The sequence below is a fragment of the Notechis scutatus genome, chromosome 3 (genome assembly GCF_049901735.1).
Source record: "Notechis scutatus isolate UNSWTSFEM ecotype Mainland chromosome 3, rNotScu1.2, whole genome shotgun sequence".
NCBI lineage: Eukaryota > Metazoa > Chordata > Lepidosauria > Squamata > Elapidae > Notechis > Notechis scutatus.
The window spans coordinates 74,437,829-74,452,685 of record NC_142011.1 but is presented as its reverse complement, the minus strand read 5'-3'; the positions used below and the strand labels follow the sequence as shown (position 1 = coordinate 74,452,685).

General features: G+C 33.6%; 1 protein-coding gene across 1 annotated transcript in view; it reads right to left on the bottom strand.

Annotated features, from left to right (window-relative positions):
• The window catches only part of MSH4 (mutS homolog 4), a 55,112-nt gene that overhangs the window by 16,762 nt on the left and 23,493 nt on the right, over positions 1–14,857 (bottom strand). Inside the window, exons 7-11 of the mRNA XM_026679302.2 lie at positions 7,531–7,703; positions 4,934–5,001; positions 4,049–4,123; positions 1,211–1,275; positions 674–843 (exon numbers count right to left, since the gene is read on the bottom strand). Coding sequence (XP_026535087.2) covers positions 674–843; positions 1,211–1,275; positions 4,049–4,123; positions 4,934–5,001; positions 7,531–7,703 — 551 coding nt within the window. The remainder of the gene's footprint in view (positions 1–673; positions 844–1,210; positions 1,276–4,048; positions 4,124–4,933; positions 5,002–7,530; positions 7,704–14,857) is intronic.

Genomic DNA, 14,857 nt, shown 5'->3' with positions numbered 1-14,857 from the left:
TTTGAAACAGAGAGGAGGGAGGGAGGAAGGGAGGACCGATACAATATGACCTAGAAGGCCACAAGTAGAGATTCTTGTTCCATACACTAGCTCTGTCATGATCTATAAAAAACCAATTTATCTCACACGTAACTCTCCTTTCTATTCTATTCTTATATTGCATATCTATCACCTGTTCTATACTTGCTTCTTTCTGATATCACTTTTTTCATTTGTCAGCTGGCTAATAAATATAAAGAAATTATTAAAGCTTTGGTTGCATAGGACCAATGAGACAATTCCTATTTATTTCAAAATGGTCCTGAAAGAAGAATATTCTAGGAGATGTTGCCCAATGTGAATAACATTTTACAATCTGTAAATAATTTTCTTATTTGACATGAACACTTAAAATTTAAGACTACATTTCCTTAAATATACATTCATATATTTATTCATAAGGAACATATTTCTGTATGCACTAATACTCTGCACTATATTGTAAATTATTAAAGCATATATATTGCTGTACTATTTATTTTTATTGTTAAATTTACATGTTTTGTAATTTCACTTTCTATTGTTGTAAGCCAGCCCCATGGTGAGTTGGTGGCAAGTACATTTAATAATAAAGAAACAAATAAACAAACAAATATATTCTAATAAATTATTATTCTAAATTGACTTCCCATACCAGCTATATCATCCACAATTTCAGTGTACGTTCTTCGTGCTATATCAAGAAATTCATTAATATTAGGTTTCACCGCATAGCACTTTTGAGTTCTCATATTCAAACATCCTTTTGTGTATCTTGTATCATCATTAATAACAGTTTTAATCTTTTCAAGAATGATTCCAAACCTAGAGAAATTATACATAATTGACGGTTATATTTTCAATGTATTAACTATCAAAATTTATCCCAACTCTGATATTTTTATAATCTCACTATGTTCATATATGTTAAATTGCCTTATGCAATATTTATTTTTCATTATTATTTATAAAACTATTTATCTTCAAATGATACTATTTCTGTCAGGATTCTTTAGTTACTTACAGTTTCATTATGATAGATATGTTTAAAACAAGTTAATAATGACACTAAAATCTAAATACTACTACATTCTTGACATGAGTAATACCAACAATTACAATGAATAGTAACTTTAATTTTTATTGTCTGGTGTAAAATGTTAGATATAAAACTGTATTTATAATATAGTACCTGCTATCTTCCAAAGAACTATAATAAGCTTTTAACAATGGCGTCTTATAGCTTTTTAAGGCTTCCTGTTTAAATAAAATTAAAATATTTATAAACAAGAGTAGAGGAATGTTAATGTATTACTATCTTATTTCACTAAGGTTTGGATGGAAAGAAATATAACTTTATTTTTAAAAATTATTTAAAATATAAGTAAATAAAAATTACAGTATAATAAATATATGCACAAAAGAATTGGCTTAAATAGTTTCAACCAAGTAATTTAAAACGTAATCACTTTAAAAAATTGATTCATGCAAATTTAACCACAAAAATGATTACCTAAACCAAGCCATTACTAAAAATATTATCTGTATCAATATAATAAAATATAAATTGAAGAAAATTAAATTAATAATATGTTGAAGAAAACAGTATTTAATTGTTTAAAATCCTCCTGTAATTAGAAATGCAACTCAGGTTTAGAACTTTAATGCATATGGTTTTTATTTGTCCTAGTAGTATTTTTTATGAGGTAGGTATCAATTGAATTAGTAAAATAACTCTGAATCAGAGGTGGTATTCAGCAGGTTCTGACCAGTTCTGGAGAACCGGTAGCAGAAATTTTGAGTAGTTTGGAGAACTGGCAAATACCACCTCTGACTAGAGCTTTTACAGTATCCTTCCCATGCCATGCTCACCAAGCCACGCCCACAGAACCAATAGTAAAAAAAAAATTGAATCCCACCACACTGAATCATATTAAATATGCATAGATTTTTAGCTATGTCATAAAATATACCACTAACTGTATTAGTATTTAGAATTTATCAAAACAGGGGCTCAGGAGCTGACAAAAAAATCATCATACAACTGTCAAAGGCAAAATCTGCACCTGATTTGCAGAAAATAACTGATATTTATCTTTTGTCAATTTTCATTTAGAAAAGCAGGTTTTTTTTTTTTTTTGATAAAAGAAAGAAGGCTTCTAAGTAATATGTCAATTTTTAAAATTTTCTTTAAATTTTCCAGGACTCTCCCTCTTTTTTCTTTGTAAATCACATTATTAGCTACAAAGTTAGATTATTCCTGTTGTTTGCATGACTGTTGTGTCAGTCATACTGTCTGTTTGTTAATTAGTTTACCTTAATGAAATTATATTAAAAAGCTTTCATGATAAACTCAGAAAAATAACACTGATTTCTGGTAAACAGGCAGAAAGAAGTGAATGCCACGACAAGATATCCTGACTCATAAGTATTAATAATTGTTACTATCCAGTTTATTTCAGGACATGAAAGCCCTCCAAGCAGGTACTCTAAAAGATAGTTTTGATTTATATCATAGTTTAATAGATCTATTAATTGCCTGATAGGTATGTGCACACAATGATAGTGGATAGTGGATCCAAACCTATTTAAAGGTTAAAATTCTATGAATTTTCATAGGAGTAAACTATCAAACAATTGCAGTAGCTCTATCTGTATGTTATTAGGACATGGGTGATTGGCTAAGCTTATATTTTTGCATGAGCAACTAAAAATATATTCAAAAGATCCCACATCTGATGTTCTTCTGGCAAATATATTCCACAAGAGTGATCAGGATTACAGCAGTTATAAAGAGACTATTCTTTTCCTTGAAGGGGTATTAATTATTTACCAGATAATAATTCCACCAAGTATGAACTTTTAAGTAAGCATAAACGACAAGAATCAAGCATAAAGGTTATATAACAGATTGGTTCTAAAAGTTATAAAGAATCTCTATCAAAGATTCTCTATATGCAGCCAGTCCACTTCCAGTTTCTGTGGAAAATATATGAACAATATTATTGGTAAAATGCCTTTGAAGCGTTATGTGCCTTTTCCATATGATCATTTTGAGGAAAACAGATTATTCTTGCTATCTAATAGAGTTCAGTTTGACAGCCTGGAAATGATACTCAGGTTATGGAGAGGCAGTTATGCTCTACCATTTTCACTACAAGGAAGTACAGGTAGTCCTTGACTTACAACAGTTCATTTAGTGACCATTCAAAGTTACAACAGCACTGAAAAAAGTGACTTATCACCATTTTTCACACTCATGACCATTGCAGCATCTTCATGGTCATGTGATCAAAATTCAGCCACTTAGCAACTGACTCATATTTATGGCAGTTGCAGTGTCCCAGGGTCATGTGATCTCCTTTTGAGACCTTCTGACAAGCAAAGCCAAAAGGGAAGCCAGATTTATTTACCGACTGAATTACTAACTTAACAACTGCAGTGATTCACTCCACATGTGTGGCAAGAAAGGTCATAAAATGGGACAAAACTCAAGTAACAAAACTCACCTCACTTAACAACATAAATTTTGGACTCCATTGTGGTCATAAACCGAGGACCACCTGTAAGTTCCTGGGTATGCTTTGGTCAAAAATTAAACATGCTCCCTCTGAATTTCCTTCCACCTATTTTTAATCTGCTTTCTTGAGCACACATATATAAACCCATGATTATTAGATAGCTTCAAGCAATGAATACACAGTCCAGCAGATAAATATACAGGGATTGGACAATCTGAGAGTTCAGTGTGTGACTATGTACTGGGGTATATTTAGGTACACAGATATTTGTTATATTTAAGGATCAGGTGATATCCTAGTGTCTCCATTATCTTCTGTTTAGCTTAGCTGTATCACATTCTGGGTGGCATGATAGTAATATTTTAAATAGAAGAAAAGCAATTCCTCCCACTGGTGTAGTAACATGATAGAGTATAAAGTTCTGATTTAATAGTGTTTATTCCTTGATTTAAGAATTAATAAAATTATAACCATAATTGGCATTTACATAATATTTTAGGATATAATACCTTGAAAGGCTCCACAAGTTCCAAAGTATGCTTCAGATAAATTAAATTGGTTATCTTTGATTCAGATGCATTAACCTATTTTAAAAATACATCACATTATTGTTGGTATAGTAGAAAACAGCCTAGATACTGTTTATTATCATAATTATTTGTGTTTAACTGTCATTACTATTTTCCTTGTAAGCAAAATAACCAGATGTATGTTAGAAAAAAATGTTAAAAGGTATTTCCTTTCTCCTATAAATTGTTCGTTCTTAGGGTGTTTAGTTTGGCAGTGTTACACTACAGTGCATCCCTCTAGTATTAACATTGGGTAATCTCATACTGTCAAGTTTTGAAGAAAAATGGGAAGGAAATAAGGGGAAGGAAAAAAGAGAGATATGGTTTCCAAGTTGAGCAACAACTATTTCTTCTGATTTGTAGAGTCTTTAAATAAAGACTTTCATTTCATTTCCTACTAATTATAGATAATTTTACAGTCATCCAATATAATACTAAATAATTAGCCATTTGATTATTGATAAAAAAACAAACAAAAAATCTTAAGAGTTTAATTTTGTGTAATTAAAACTAAATTATATATTTACTTTAGTGAAGATGAAATAACTAAATTCTATTGTGCATATTAGAAGATAGCAATATCATAACTGCCAAGCTAAATTTTTTTATAAATAAATTATAGAGAATCCAACACTTCTAGCATAATGCAAAGGATAAAAATACCATATCTCAATATATGTATGTCTGTGTATTCATATCTGAAAATCTTTTTAGAAAAGATTTGTATTTACTATGAGAACAGAATTCTCTAAGACAGATAAGCAATAGAGACAGATAATGAATAGATATTTATAATGTATTCCATAAAAATATTTATAAACATACCGTATCCTGCTTTGGAATTTGTACTAAAACTGAAAGTAATTGTTCAGTGTCCAAAAATCTTCCTATAACTGGGGGGAAAAATCAAACAGAACTTTTAGTTTGATCCACAAACCAGTTAAACTTAAATTCTAGGGTTTATTTATACACATGTACATAATTATTCAAGTTCAAAATGTTTTGAAGATACGTGTATTTTAAGTTTCATGTTTTTTATTAAAAGAGCAGAAATTAGATTTGTGATAACATAATCAATACTGAGATGGAACCTGTTTCCTGTACATGTGGAAATCATATTTGCTGGAATGTAAAAATATTTGCCTCCATTTCCTTTTTCCTTTCTCCAATTACACCATGAAATAACAATATCTTATAAACGTGATGTGGGGTTAGGAAATAATGGCAAACAAGACAATGGACATAGATACCATTGTGAGATGATTGTTTTGGTGCTATTGCTGTGTTCTGGAGGTCTGACAATACTAATTACAAACATCTTCGCCCTTTCCTGTAAATATTTTCCAACAACTTTACACTCTTTGTCCCGAGAATGATCACATATCATTCACACGGGTGTCTTTGCTTTTCATTTAATTGAACCTAGCTACTCAAGACCATTCAATGATTCATCCCTTCAGACAGGAAACAGACTGATTTGGATTAGTAAACTGTCCATGGCACTTTTTCTGTTTTTTTGCTGCCCCATTAACTACTCTCCTAGAACAATCCATATGCAGTCAGTCAACCCCCATGAAATAATCTCTACTTATCAAAGAGTCATTACCCTTGTCCAAAAGTATACTTAGCCTGCCCAGCAATCTTCTTCACATCAGTTTAACAACTGATCCAATCTTGACTCAAAATGTAATTCTAGCTTTAAAAAATGCCTATATAGATAATGATTCTCCCTAACATGAAACATTTTAGTCTTTAAAGAAGGACTATAAGAAGATTTTAAAGGGGGAAAAAACCCCACAAATTTGAAAAATCTAAAGTATCCAGTGGACTGTCATCAATAAAAATTATTCTCTGTTTTGGAGTCTTGTTTCTCAACTTCCAGCCAGAGTTAACTCTGAAAATAATACCAAATCTCCAGAGACTTGGACTACATACTTTCTTGGTAATTTACTATGTCCCAAGGCAACAAAGCCCATGTCCAGCTTCTTGATGAATCTCTCTCTGAATGACCTCCAGGTTTTACCTTCTGAAGTTAAAAAATGAATTTCTCAATTGATGAACTGCAAAAGCCTTGGTAAACATTTAATTTTGTCAAAAAAAATAAAATAAAATTCTGTATGTGGGCCACTGTGCTATCCCCCCTTTTTTACAGATATAAATAATTCCTTTTGATCGTGCACATAATGGTCCAATTTGGCTGGCATAAATTCTGGCTCATGGAAGTCTTTGAGCAAATCTCACATTACCAGTTAGGTTTAGATCTACCCTAAGGAGACAAATTAACAATGATTTGGTGTACTGCAGCCCTTACTTGTCAGCACTCTCTGCTTTGATTAAACTCTGGCTGAACTGAAGCAGAGAATTTGGGATTTAGATATTCAGACTGATAGAGCTAGTATTTTCCATATTTTTCTACAGTGCAATCGCTCCCTTGTTCCTTGGTCTAAATATTTAATGCTCCCATTGGAGATATTTTACTTTGACATGAACAGGTATACTATCAAATTAGGATGACAATTAGTCAGATAGATTAAATTCCTGCACTTGCTTGTGCTCAGATAGAGAAGTTGAATCTATATCACATATGCTATTAAAATGTTCGTTATATACCCAATGGCAATTGAAAATTTTCATTGCTCCTGTGATTATACAGTAATCACTTTTCTTTTACATGATCAATTGTACAAGAAGGCTGTAAAATCCTTTCTGAAATTCTCTGATACCTCCTTTTCATTATTGTCTCTGGATTTTTTCATAATTTTATCCTTTTATTTACTGAGCCTCTTGTATTTCTTTGTTTGGCTGTTCTTGAAGCTATAATTAAACATAGGTAAAATAATTTTTAAAAATCCCTGTCCTATATTTAACTTGCTAACTTATTACATTTGGGTAATTTATTTACAATGCTAACTTACTAATGATATAAACTAATACATTCAGAAGATTTGAAAATTAAAGTACGATACAGGTAGTCCTTGATTTACGACCACAATTGAGCCCAAAATTTCTGTTATTAAGTGAGATATTTGTTCAATTAATTTTGCCCCATTTTATGATCTTTCTTTCCACGATTGTTAAATGAATCACTGCAGCTGTTAAGTTAGTAATGCAGTTGTTAAGTGAATCTTGTTTCCCCAATGACTTCGCATGTCAGAAGACCATCAAGGATGATCACATGACCCTGGGACACTGCAACGGTCATAAATGTGAGTCAGTTGCTGAGTGCCTGAATTTTGATCACGTGACTAGAGGAATGCTGCAATGATCATAAGTGTGAAAAACGATCAAACGTCATTTTTTTCAATGCTGCTGTAATTTTGAACAGTCACTAAATGAACTGTTGTAAGCCAATGACTCCCTGTAGGCTGCACCAATCTAACTATAAACTATTTTATTCCTTTTGCAAAGCAGAATTTGTTTACCTGACTGAAGACGAAAAAAGCATTCCTCATCCTGAAGGAGCTCTTGAACAGAATCCAATCTTGTGTTGATACTATCAGCATCAATCAGAGGTTCCAGAATATTAGACCGAAGTCTTCGACTTCCCCCCGGTGTCTTAGTATAATTTAGAATGCCAAAAAGAGTATGGCCTTTCCTTTGAAAACAATACAAATTTGAAAAATGTCATTAAATAAAGTTAATGCAAATGTAAGTGTACATTTATATACTAATAGTTCGGCTTTCAAAACAGGCAACACAATATGTGCACAAACCACAAAGCCTTTTCAAAAGGCAGAGAACACGGGGTGGACCCACCCCTACCAAAGTTGCATAAACTCAACGCAATGTTCTGTTTAATTGGCTATAAAAAAATCATATCACTTAAATTGCTTTAACACTAGATCTTTCTCTAGAATACCCATTCCATTATGTATTCATTAGTTATGGTGAATTTGGAAAATATTATCTACTGTCCAATCATGTCAATTATTTTTTAAAAATATTTTATTTTCCCCTAATGATGTAAAATCTAATAATGTTTTGTTATTTCTTCCTGCTGACTAGAGATAGATTTAATGGTTACTTTACTTTCATTTGAGTCTCTTTGTTTTTAGATCTGACGTTATAGCTCTGGCTAAGAAGTCCTCCTTAAATGAAGGCTATGCTACATATTCAATATCCAGATGCAAAAAGCTGAAACACGAACAATGGCAGAATTGTTGTATCAGATCCTATGGCCCTTGATCACTGTAGCTCATTTGATTCAGGCTTCCAACCAGCAAATAACTCTGTAACCTACATTTTGTTATAGCCTTACATTTGTACTTGAACTACTTTGACAATGCTGTCCGCTTGTTGTCTCTTGCCTATGCCGAGTAAAGGTAATAATCGACTTATAACCACAACTGAGCCCAAAATTTCTGTTCCTAAGTGAGACGTTTGTTGGTGAGTTTTGTCCCATTTTATGACCTTTCTTGTCACACATGTGGAGTGAATCACTGCAGTTGTTAAGTTAGTAATTAAATTGGTAAATAAATCTGGCTTCCCCTTTGGCTTTGCTTGTCAGAAGGTCTCAAAAGGAGATCACATGACTCTGGGACACTGCAGCTGCCATAAATATGAGTCAGTTGCTAAGTGGCCGAATTTTGATCACCTGACCATGAAGATGCTGCAACCATCATAAATGTGAAAAACAATCATAAATCATTTTTTTCAGTGCCATTGTAACTTACAGATAACAGATAATCAGAGTTGGAAGGGACCTTGTAGGTCATCTAGTCCAACCCCCTGCCCAAGTGGGAGACCCTACACCATTTCTGACAAATGGCAGTCCAATCTCTTCTTGAAGGTCTCAAGTGATGGTGCTCCCACAACTTCTGAGGGCAAGCTGTTCCATTGGTTGATTGTTCTCACTGTCAGAAAGTTTCTCCTTATTTCCAGGTTAAATCTCTCCTTCTTCAGTTTCCATCCATTATTCCTTGTCTGGCCTACAGGCGCTTTAGAAAAGAGCTTGGCCCCTTCCTCCCTGTGGCAGCCCCTCAAATAGTGGAAGACTATAGCTATCATGTCTCCCCTGGTCCTTCTCTTCACCAGACTAGCCAAGCCCAGTTCCTTCAACTGCTCGTTGTATGCTTTAGCCTCCAGTCCCCCAATCATCCTGGTTGCTCTTCTCTGTACTTTTTCTAGAGTCTCAACATCTTTTTTATAATGTGGTGAACAAAACTGAATGCAGTACTCTAGATGTGGTCTTACTAAGGCTTTATAGAGTGGTATTAGTACCTCACTTGAACTTGATTGTATCCTTCTGTTGATGCAACTTGGGATTGCATTAGCTTTTTTGACTGCTGCTGCACACTGCTGGCTCATATTTAGCTGGTTGTCCAGCTAACTTTGAATGGTCACTAAATGAATTGTGGGAAATCAAGGACTACCTGTATTCTTTTTAAATCTATGCTGTATTTTACATCTACTCTACTCCAACCAGAACAGTTAACGACATTAGTACTGGAGGGAAAAAATATTCTATCAGTTTCATAGAAAAATAGTACACAACGTAAACCAATTTAGAAAATTCTTTTTTTTTAATAACATGGGAAAGAAACATTGATAGGGCTTTATTATGATTAAGACAGAAGAACTGCATTGCTGAAACAAACAAACCATAAAATGCTACATGTTTACTCTAAAGTAGATCTAATTATGTTAAATGTCTACTTTCTAGGAAGTGCATTTATAATTGGAAAATATGTATCTTGCCTTTTTATTTCACTTCTAGCTTAAAAAAACAGTGCTAATTAAAGTTGAAATATCTTCCAACATTTTCTCTTCTAGTCCCCAGATAGGTGAGTTTAGGAGAGAAAGTAGTTTGTGCTTTAAAGAAATAAAGTATTGCGCCTACAGCAAATTGAGTTTTATATCACAGCATATCCAGAATAACAACAGCCTATTTGTGGGGCAGGAAAAGCTTATGCAAGTAACTTATAGGGAGCTGATCCAAAACTTTGCATATAGGAAGATAGAAATTTCTGACAATAATTATGCAATACATTAATGCAGGTTTGAGACTGGTGGCAGCCAAATTGAGTGAATAAATTAATGCATACAAATATGCATTAATGATCCAAGTGTATATTTTGACTGTTAATGTCTGACTAGACAGATCAAAAAGCTTCTTTAGAAAATAAATGTTTCTTGGTGAAAGGGAAATAATTTACTCAATCTGTCAAATTAATGCTGTGATTACAACACATAAGACAAAATGTTAAACATTTATTCATAGTGATCTTACTAAGAACTGAAAGTACACAAAACATGTATGCTCTGTCAAGCAAAATAAGGACTGCCTTCACAAGAATTTATGTCAGCAATAAATTGACATCAATGCGACAAATTAATGCACAAATTTAAAATTTGTGCCTATAGTGAGAACAAGATAAGCAGGAGTAGTAAGTCTTTTTATTTAATACAATCACACAATCATCACTGTGTCAACATCAAGGCTTCTCTGAAGGGCCATAGCAGTTAAATTCTCCTAAAGTTGAAGGGATCTGGTCAAAGGCCAACAAAGGCCAAGTCAATAAAGACAACATAAACAAAACTCACTGAGTAATGTATTTTTCTGTAATATGAAGAGTAAGCCATTTCCCTTTCCTGAAACTGGATCAATTCTCCTCCTCTATATTATACAATCTACATGTTAGAAATTGGTTGGGTTCTTTCATATCCCATTTTTTGGTACGCTTGCATTATGATGAACCTTCGTCAATCTGTGGGAATCACAAAGAAAGAACCCAAACTTGTGACCAGGATGCCAGGACTAAAGCTGACCAATCCAACTTTGCCTTTAGAAATTCTGTCTGTATCAGATTATCTCTGACTGCATTGCCATCTTAAAGTTGTAAAACAAATTTAGAAGGCTCCAGCAAAAACATGAGGGATCGTTTTGCTACGGCACCAGGAAAAGGACCCCAAAATGGCATAGTCTTTGGCGCATTGCTGAACAGGAAACATTTGGCCTACATCTCAGGAGTAATCAGGTGGTGAGACTCAATTTGAGCATTTTTGACTGATTTAGAACATAGAGTAACAGAGTTGGATGGGTCAGAAATCTTCTAATCCAACCCCCTGCTCAAGCAGGAGACCCTATATAATTTCAGACTAATGGTTCTCCAGTCTTTTTTTTGGTTTTTTTTTGAAAGCCTTCAGTGATGGAGCACCCACAACTTCTAAAGGCAAGCTATTCCACTGGTTAATTGCCCACACCGTTAGCAAATTTCTCCTTAGTTCTAGGTTGCTTCTCTCCTTAGTTTTCAATCATTGTTTCTTGTCTTGCCTTTTGGTTCTTTGGAAAATAGTTTGACCTCCTCGTCTTTCTAGGAGCCCCTCAAATATTGAAACAGTGCTATCATGTTCTCCAAGTCCTCCTTTTCATCAGACTAGACATACCCAATTATTCGTGTTTTAGCCTCCACCCCCTAATCATTTTGTTGCTCTTCCCTGCACTTTTTCCAGAGTCTGAACACCTTTTTTGTATTGTGGTAACCAAAACTGGATGCCAAGTATTCCAAGTATGGCCATATTAAGGCTTTGTAAAGGGGTACTTAAACTTCACGTGATCTTGATTCTATCTCTTTATTAATGCAGCCTAGGATTGCATTTCATAATGAGCAAGAGATCATTACTGTCAAATTGAGTTGATAATTGAGAGAGGTGATATTTCATAAAAATCTAGTAAATACTAGAACAAGAACCTTGGTAGCAGCACCCTGGTGAGGACTACATAGTACATTTAGAGTATGGGATCAAATTTAGTGGCCTTTTAAAATAAACTTTATTACCTATAAAGACGGATCCTTAGAATCCCAGGAAAAGAGTGAGAGTAAGCAGTTCCCAGGAAATACCATTAAAGTTACTCATCAAGATTTAATCATTTGTATTATAATATTTAAATTTGTCTTACACTTTCTACTCCTGCTTCTCAAGATCTCTTTATTAGATACAATGCTTGTAGCAGAGTCTGTTTTGTAAGGCAAAACTTATAATCCTAATCAGTTATAAGGGTCTTACATCACTATCATAAAAACAAGAAAATATAAAGCTGAAAAACAGCTAAGAGCTTTCTCATTTAAAAAAATGTAAAGAGATAGTTCTGTGCTAAATGTTAGCAACATTCTGAACCAATCTCTTGATAGGTCAAGAAATAGGCTTTTGTAAGAAATTCTATGTTAAAAAGCACAAAAACCATGTTTAAAAAGCATAACCAAAGCTTGAACCTTTGCTTCATATCTGAAACCTCTTCCCTTCTTGTAAAGTTTCAACTCCCTCTTCCTTCTCCTTCTTACCTCCCTTATGAGATCTTACAGATAACTAATACAACCTAAGCCTCAAATCTCTGATCCCTCTTGCTAACTAGTGACAAAGAGTCATATGGGGAAAAAAACCACCGACACATAGTTTGTCCAAACATCTGCTGTGTGAAAACCATAATTATTTATAGGTCTTGACAACTTTAAAATTAGAAATTAAGGGCATCAATTCTTGACACGGACAAAAGAATCAATTAGCAGGACAGTTTGTTAAGCAGAGATGTTGTTCCATTCTAAGCATTTTCAAAAGAAAGATTTTGTGAAGGAAGATCTAGCCACTTCACTCCCTGGTGTCTCCAATCTTCTCCTACCAATCTCTTTGCTGTTCTACCAAACTCCATCTTTGAATAGATTGGTAATGAGTGATAGAATGTCTATTTCCAGTTTTCCTGATTCAGCAAGCTTCCTTGTTCTTTACTTTCCTCCTGAGTCCTAGCCTCTCCTCCATCATTTATTTCTATATGGTTATAACTTAAGTTTTAAGCGAGGCCGTAACTGTACATAAACATTTGGTGTTTTAGTAAAGAAAATATTAACCAGATTGATTTCTGCACACATTGTACTTAAAAGAAACAAACAAAAGAGAATATAATACAGATGTATAAAAAAAGTAGCATGGCCAATTGCCGACAGAATGTAGTGTGTGTGAGATATGTGTAGGTCACCATTCATTTACACCATAGAAATTTCTAAGGATGAGAAACTGGCAGCTCTCACTTAGTGGCAAAAGAGTTCTTAGGTGAAGGTAATAAATTCAGAGAGAAACATAGTTCCCATCCAGAAGGCAGATTATTGCAGATTAGACTTCCTAAAGGGCAAATTACTAATGGTACAGGTAATCCTCGACTTAAACAGTTCATTTAGTGACCATTTGAAGTTACAACTGAAAAGAGTGACTTATGACCATTTTTCACACTTACTTATGTCCATTGCAGTATCGCCATGGTCATGTGATCAAAATTCAGATGCTTGTAAAGTGACTCATATTTACGACAGTTGAAGTGTCCTGAGGTTATGTAATCACCTTTTGTGATTTTCTGACAAGCAAAGTGAATGCAGAAACCAGATTTAATTAACAATTGTGTTAATAACTTAACAACTATGGCAAAAAGGTCATAAAATGGGGCAAACTTTACTTAACAACTGTCTTACTTAGCAACAATTGTGGTCATAAGTCAAGCACTACCTGTATCCTCTAGGCAAGATTTTCAATCCCTTAGGAAGCAAGATAAATAAAGATAGAGTTATCCTGCCCCTAAATTAAGAACAATACTGGAACACTTAAAAGCTATTTTTCCACTATCAAAATCACCTTAAGACAGGTGACAATATTGCAACTAAGTATATTGTAGCTAGTTGCTTTTCTTGAAGTTCACCTCTCTTTATAGTAGAGTATTCATGCTTTCAACATACCACAATACTTAATGAAAGCACAAAACTTTCTGACTATAAAGAAGCAAGTTTATATCTGGAAATCTGTACATTTAATATTTAACAACATAGAACTCATTCCATCACTAGCAGAAATAACCCTGTCAACTATTTTTGCAAAGCTGTTAATAGAAGATTGTATCTCAACTTATCTATCCTTAATGGCAGATAATTCCTGAAAGATCAAAGCCGTTGCATACTTTGTTTTAAAAAAAGGGAACTAGTCTGTCACTATATTAACAATGTTACTTTGGCTGGTTTAAATATAGACATTGGCATAGGTATTCAGATGGTGGTGTAGAAAAGCCAAATTGTGTTGTAGGAGTATAGTATTGTGAGAGTGGGAGAAATATATAACCTTCCAATTCTTCTGACCCAAATTACTGTGAAAAGTCCTTGGTGCTCTCTAAGCCTGATTGTTTTCTTGGAGATGATTTATTACCCAAAATAGGTAATATCAGTGCTTGTGATCACTTACAATGCTAGTGATTATCTAGTTTGGGTAATGAAATGTCTGCAAGAAAACAACCAAGCTCAGAAAGCATCAAGAACCTCTCATTTCAACCTGAGCTATTTTCTTTTATTGGTACCAAGTTATTGTTGCTTATTGAATTGTTGTTTAATGTGAGAGGAAAGGAACCATTTGCTGGTAAGAAAGTCTCTACCCTTGATTATTAAGAGGCTTTCAATGGGCTCAACTGAGATAGTTTCTTCTCATTTTCAGGTAACGAGGAGGATGAAGATGCAGAAACCCCAACTCAATAAACAATTTATTGAGCTGAATAAACAATTCCTTCCCCATTTACGAAAAGCTGGATGTCCTGAATTGTACTCAGATGAATAATTAAAACAGCTAAACAGTTTAAATAGCTACTTAAATGTTTAAATTTAGATAGCTATTATAGACTGACTAAGCAGAGGAAAAGAAAACCAAGAATCATCCAACCACTTTCTTGAAAAAACAAATAGCAATGATACTAGAATAAAACTGTCTCTGGTCAATTGCTGATTA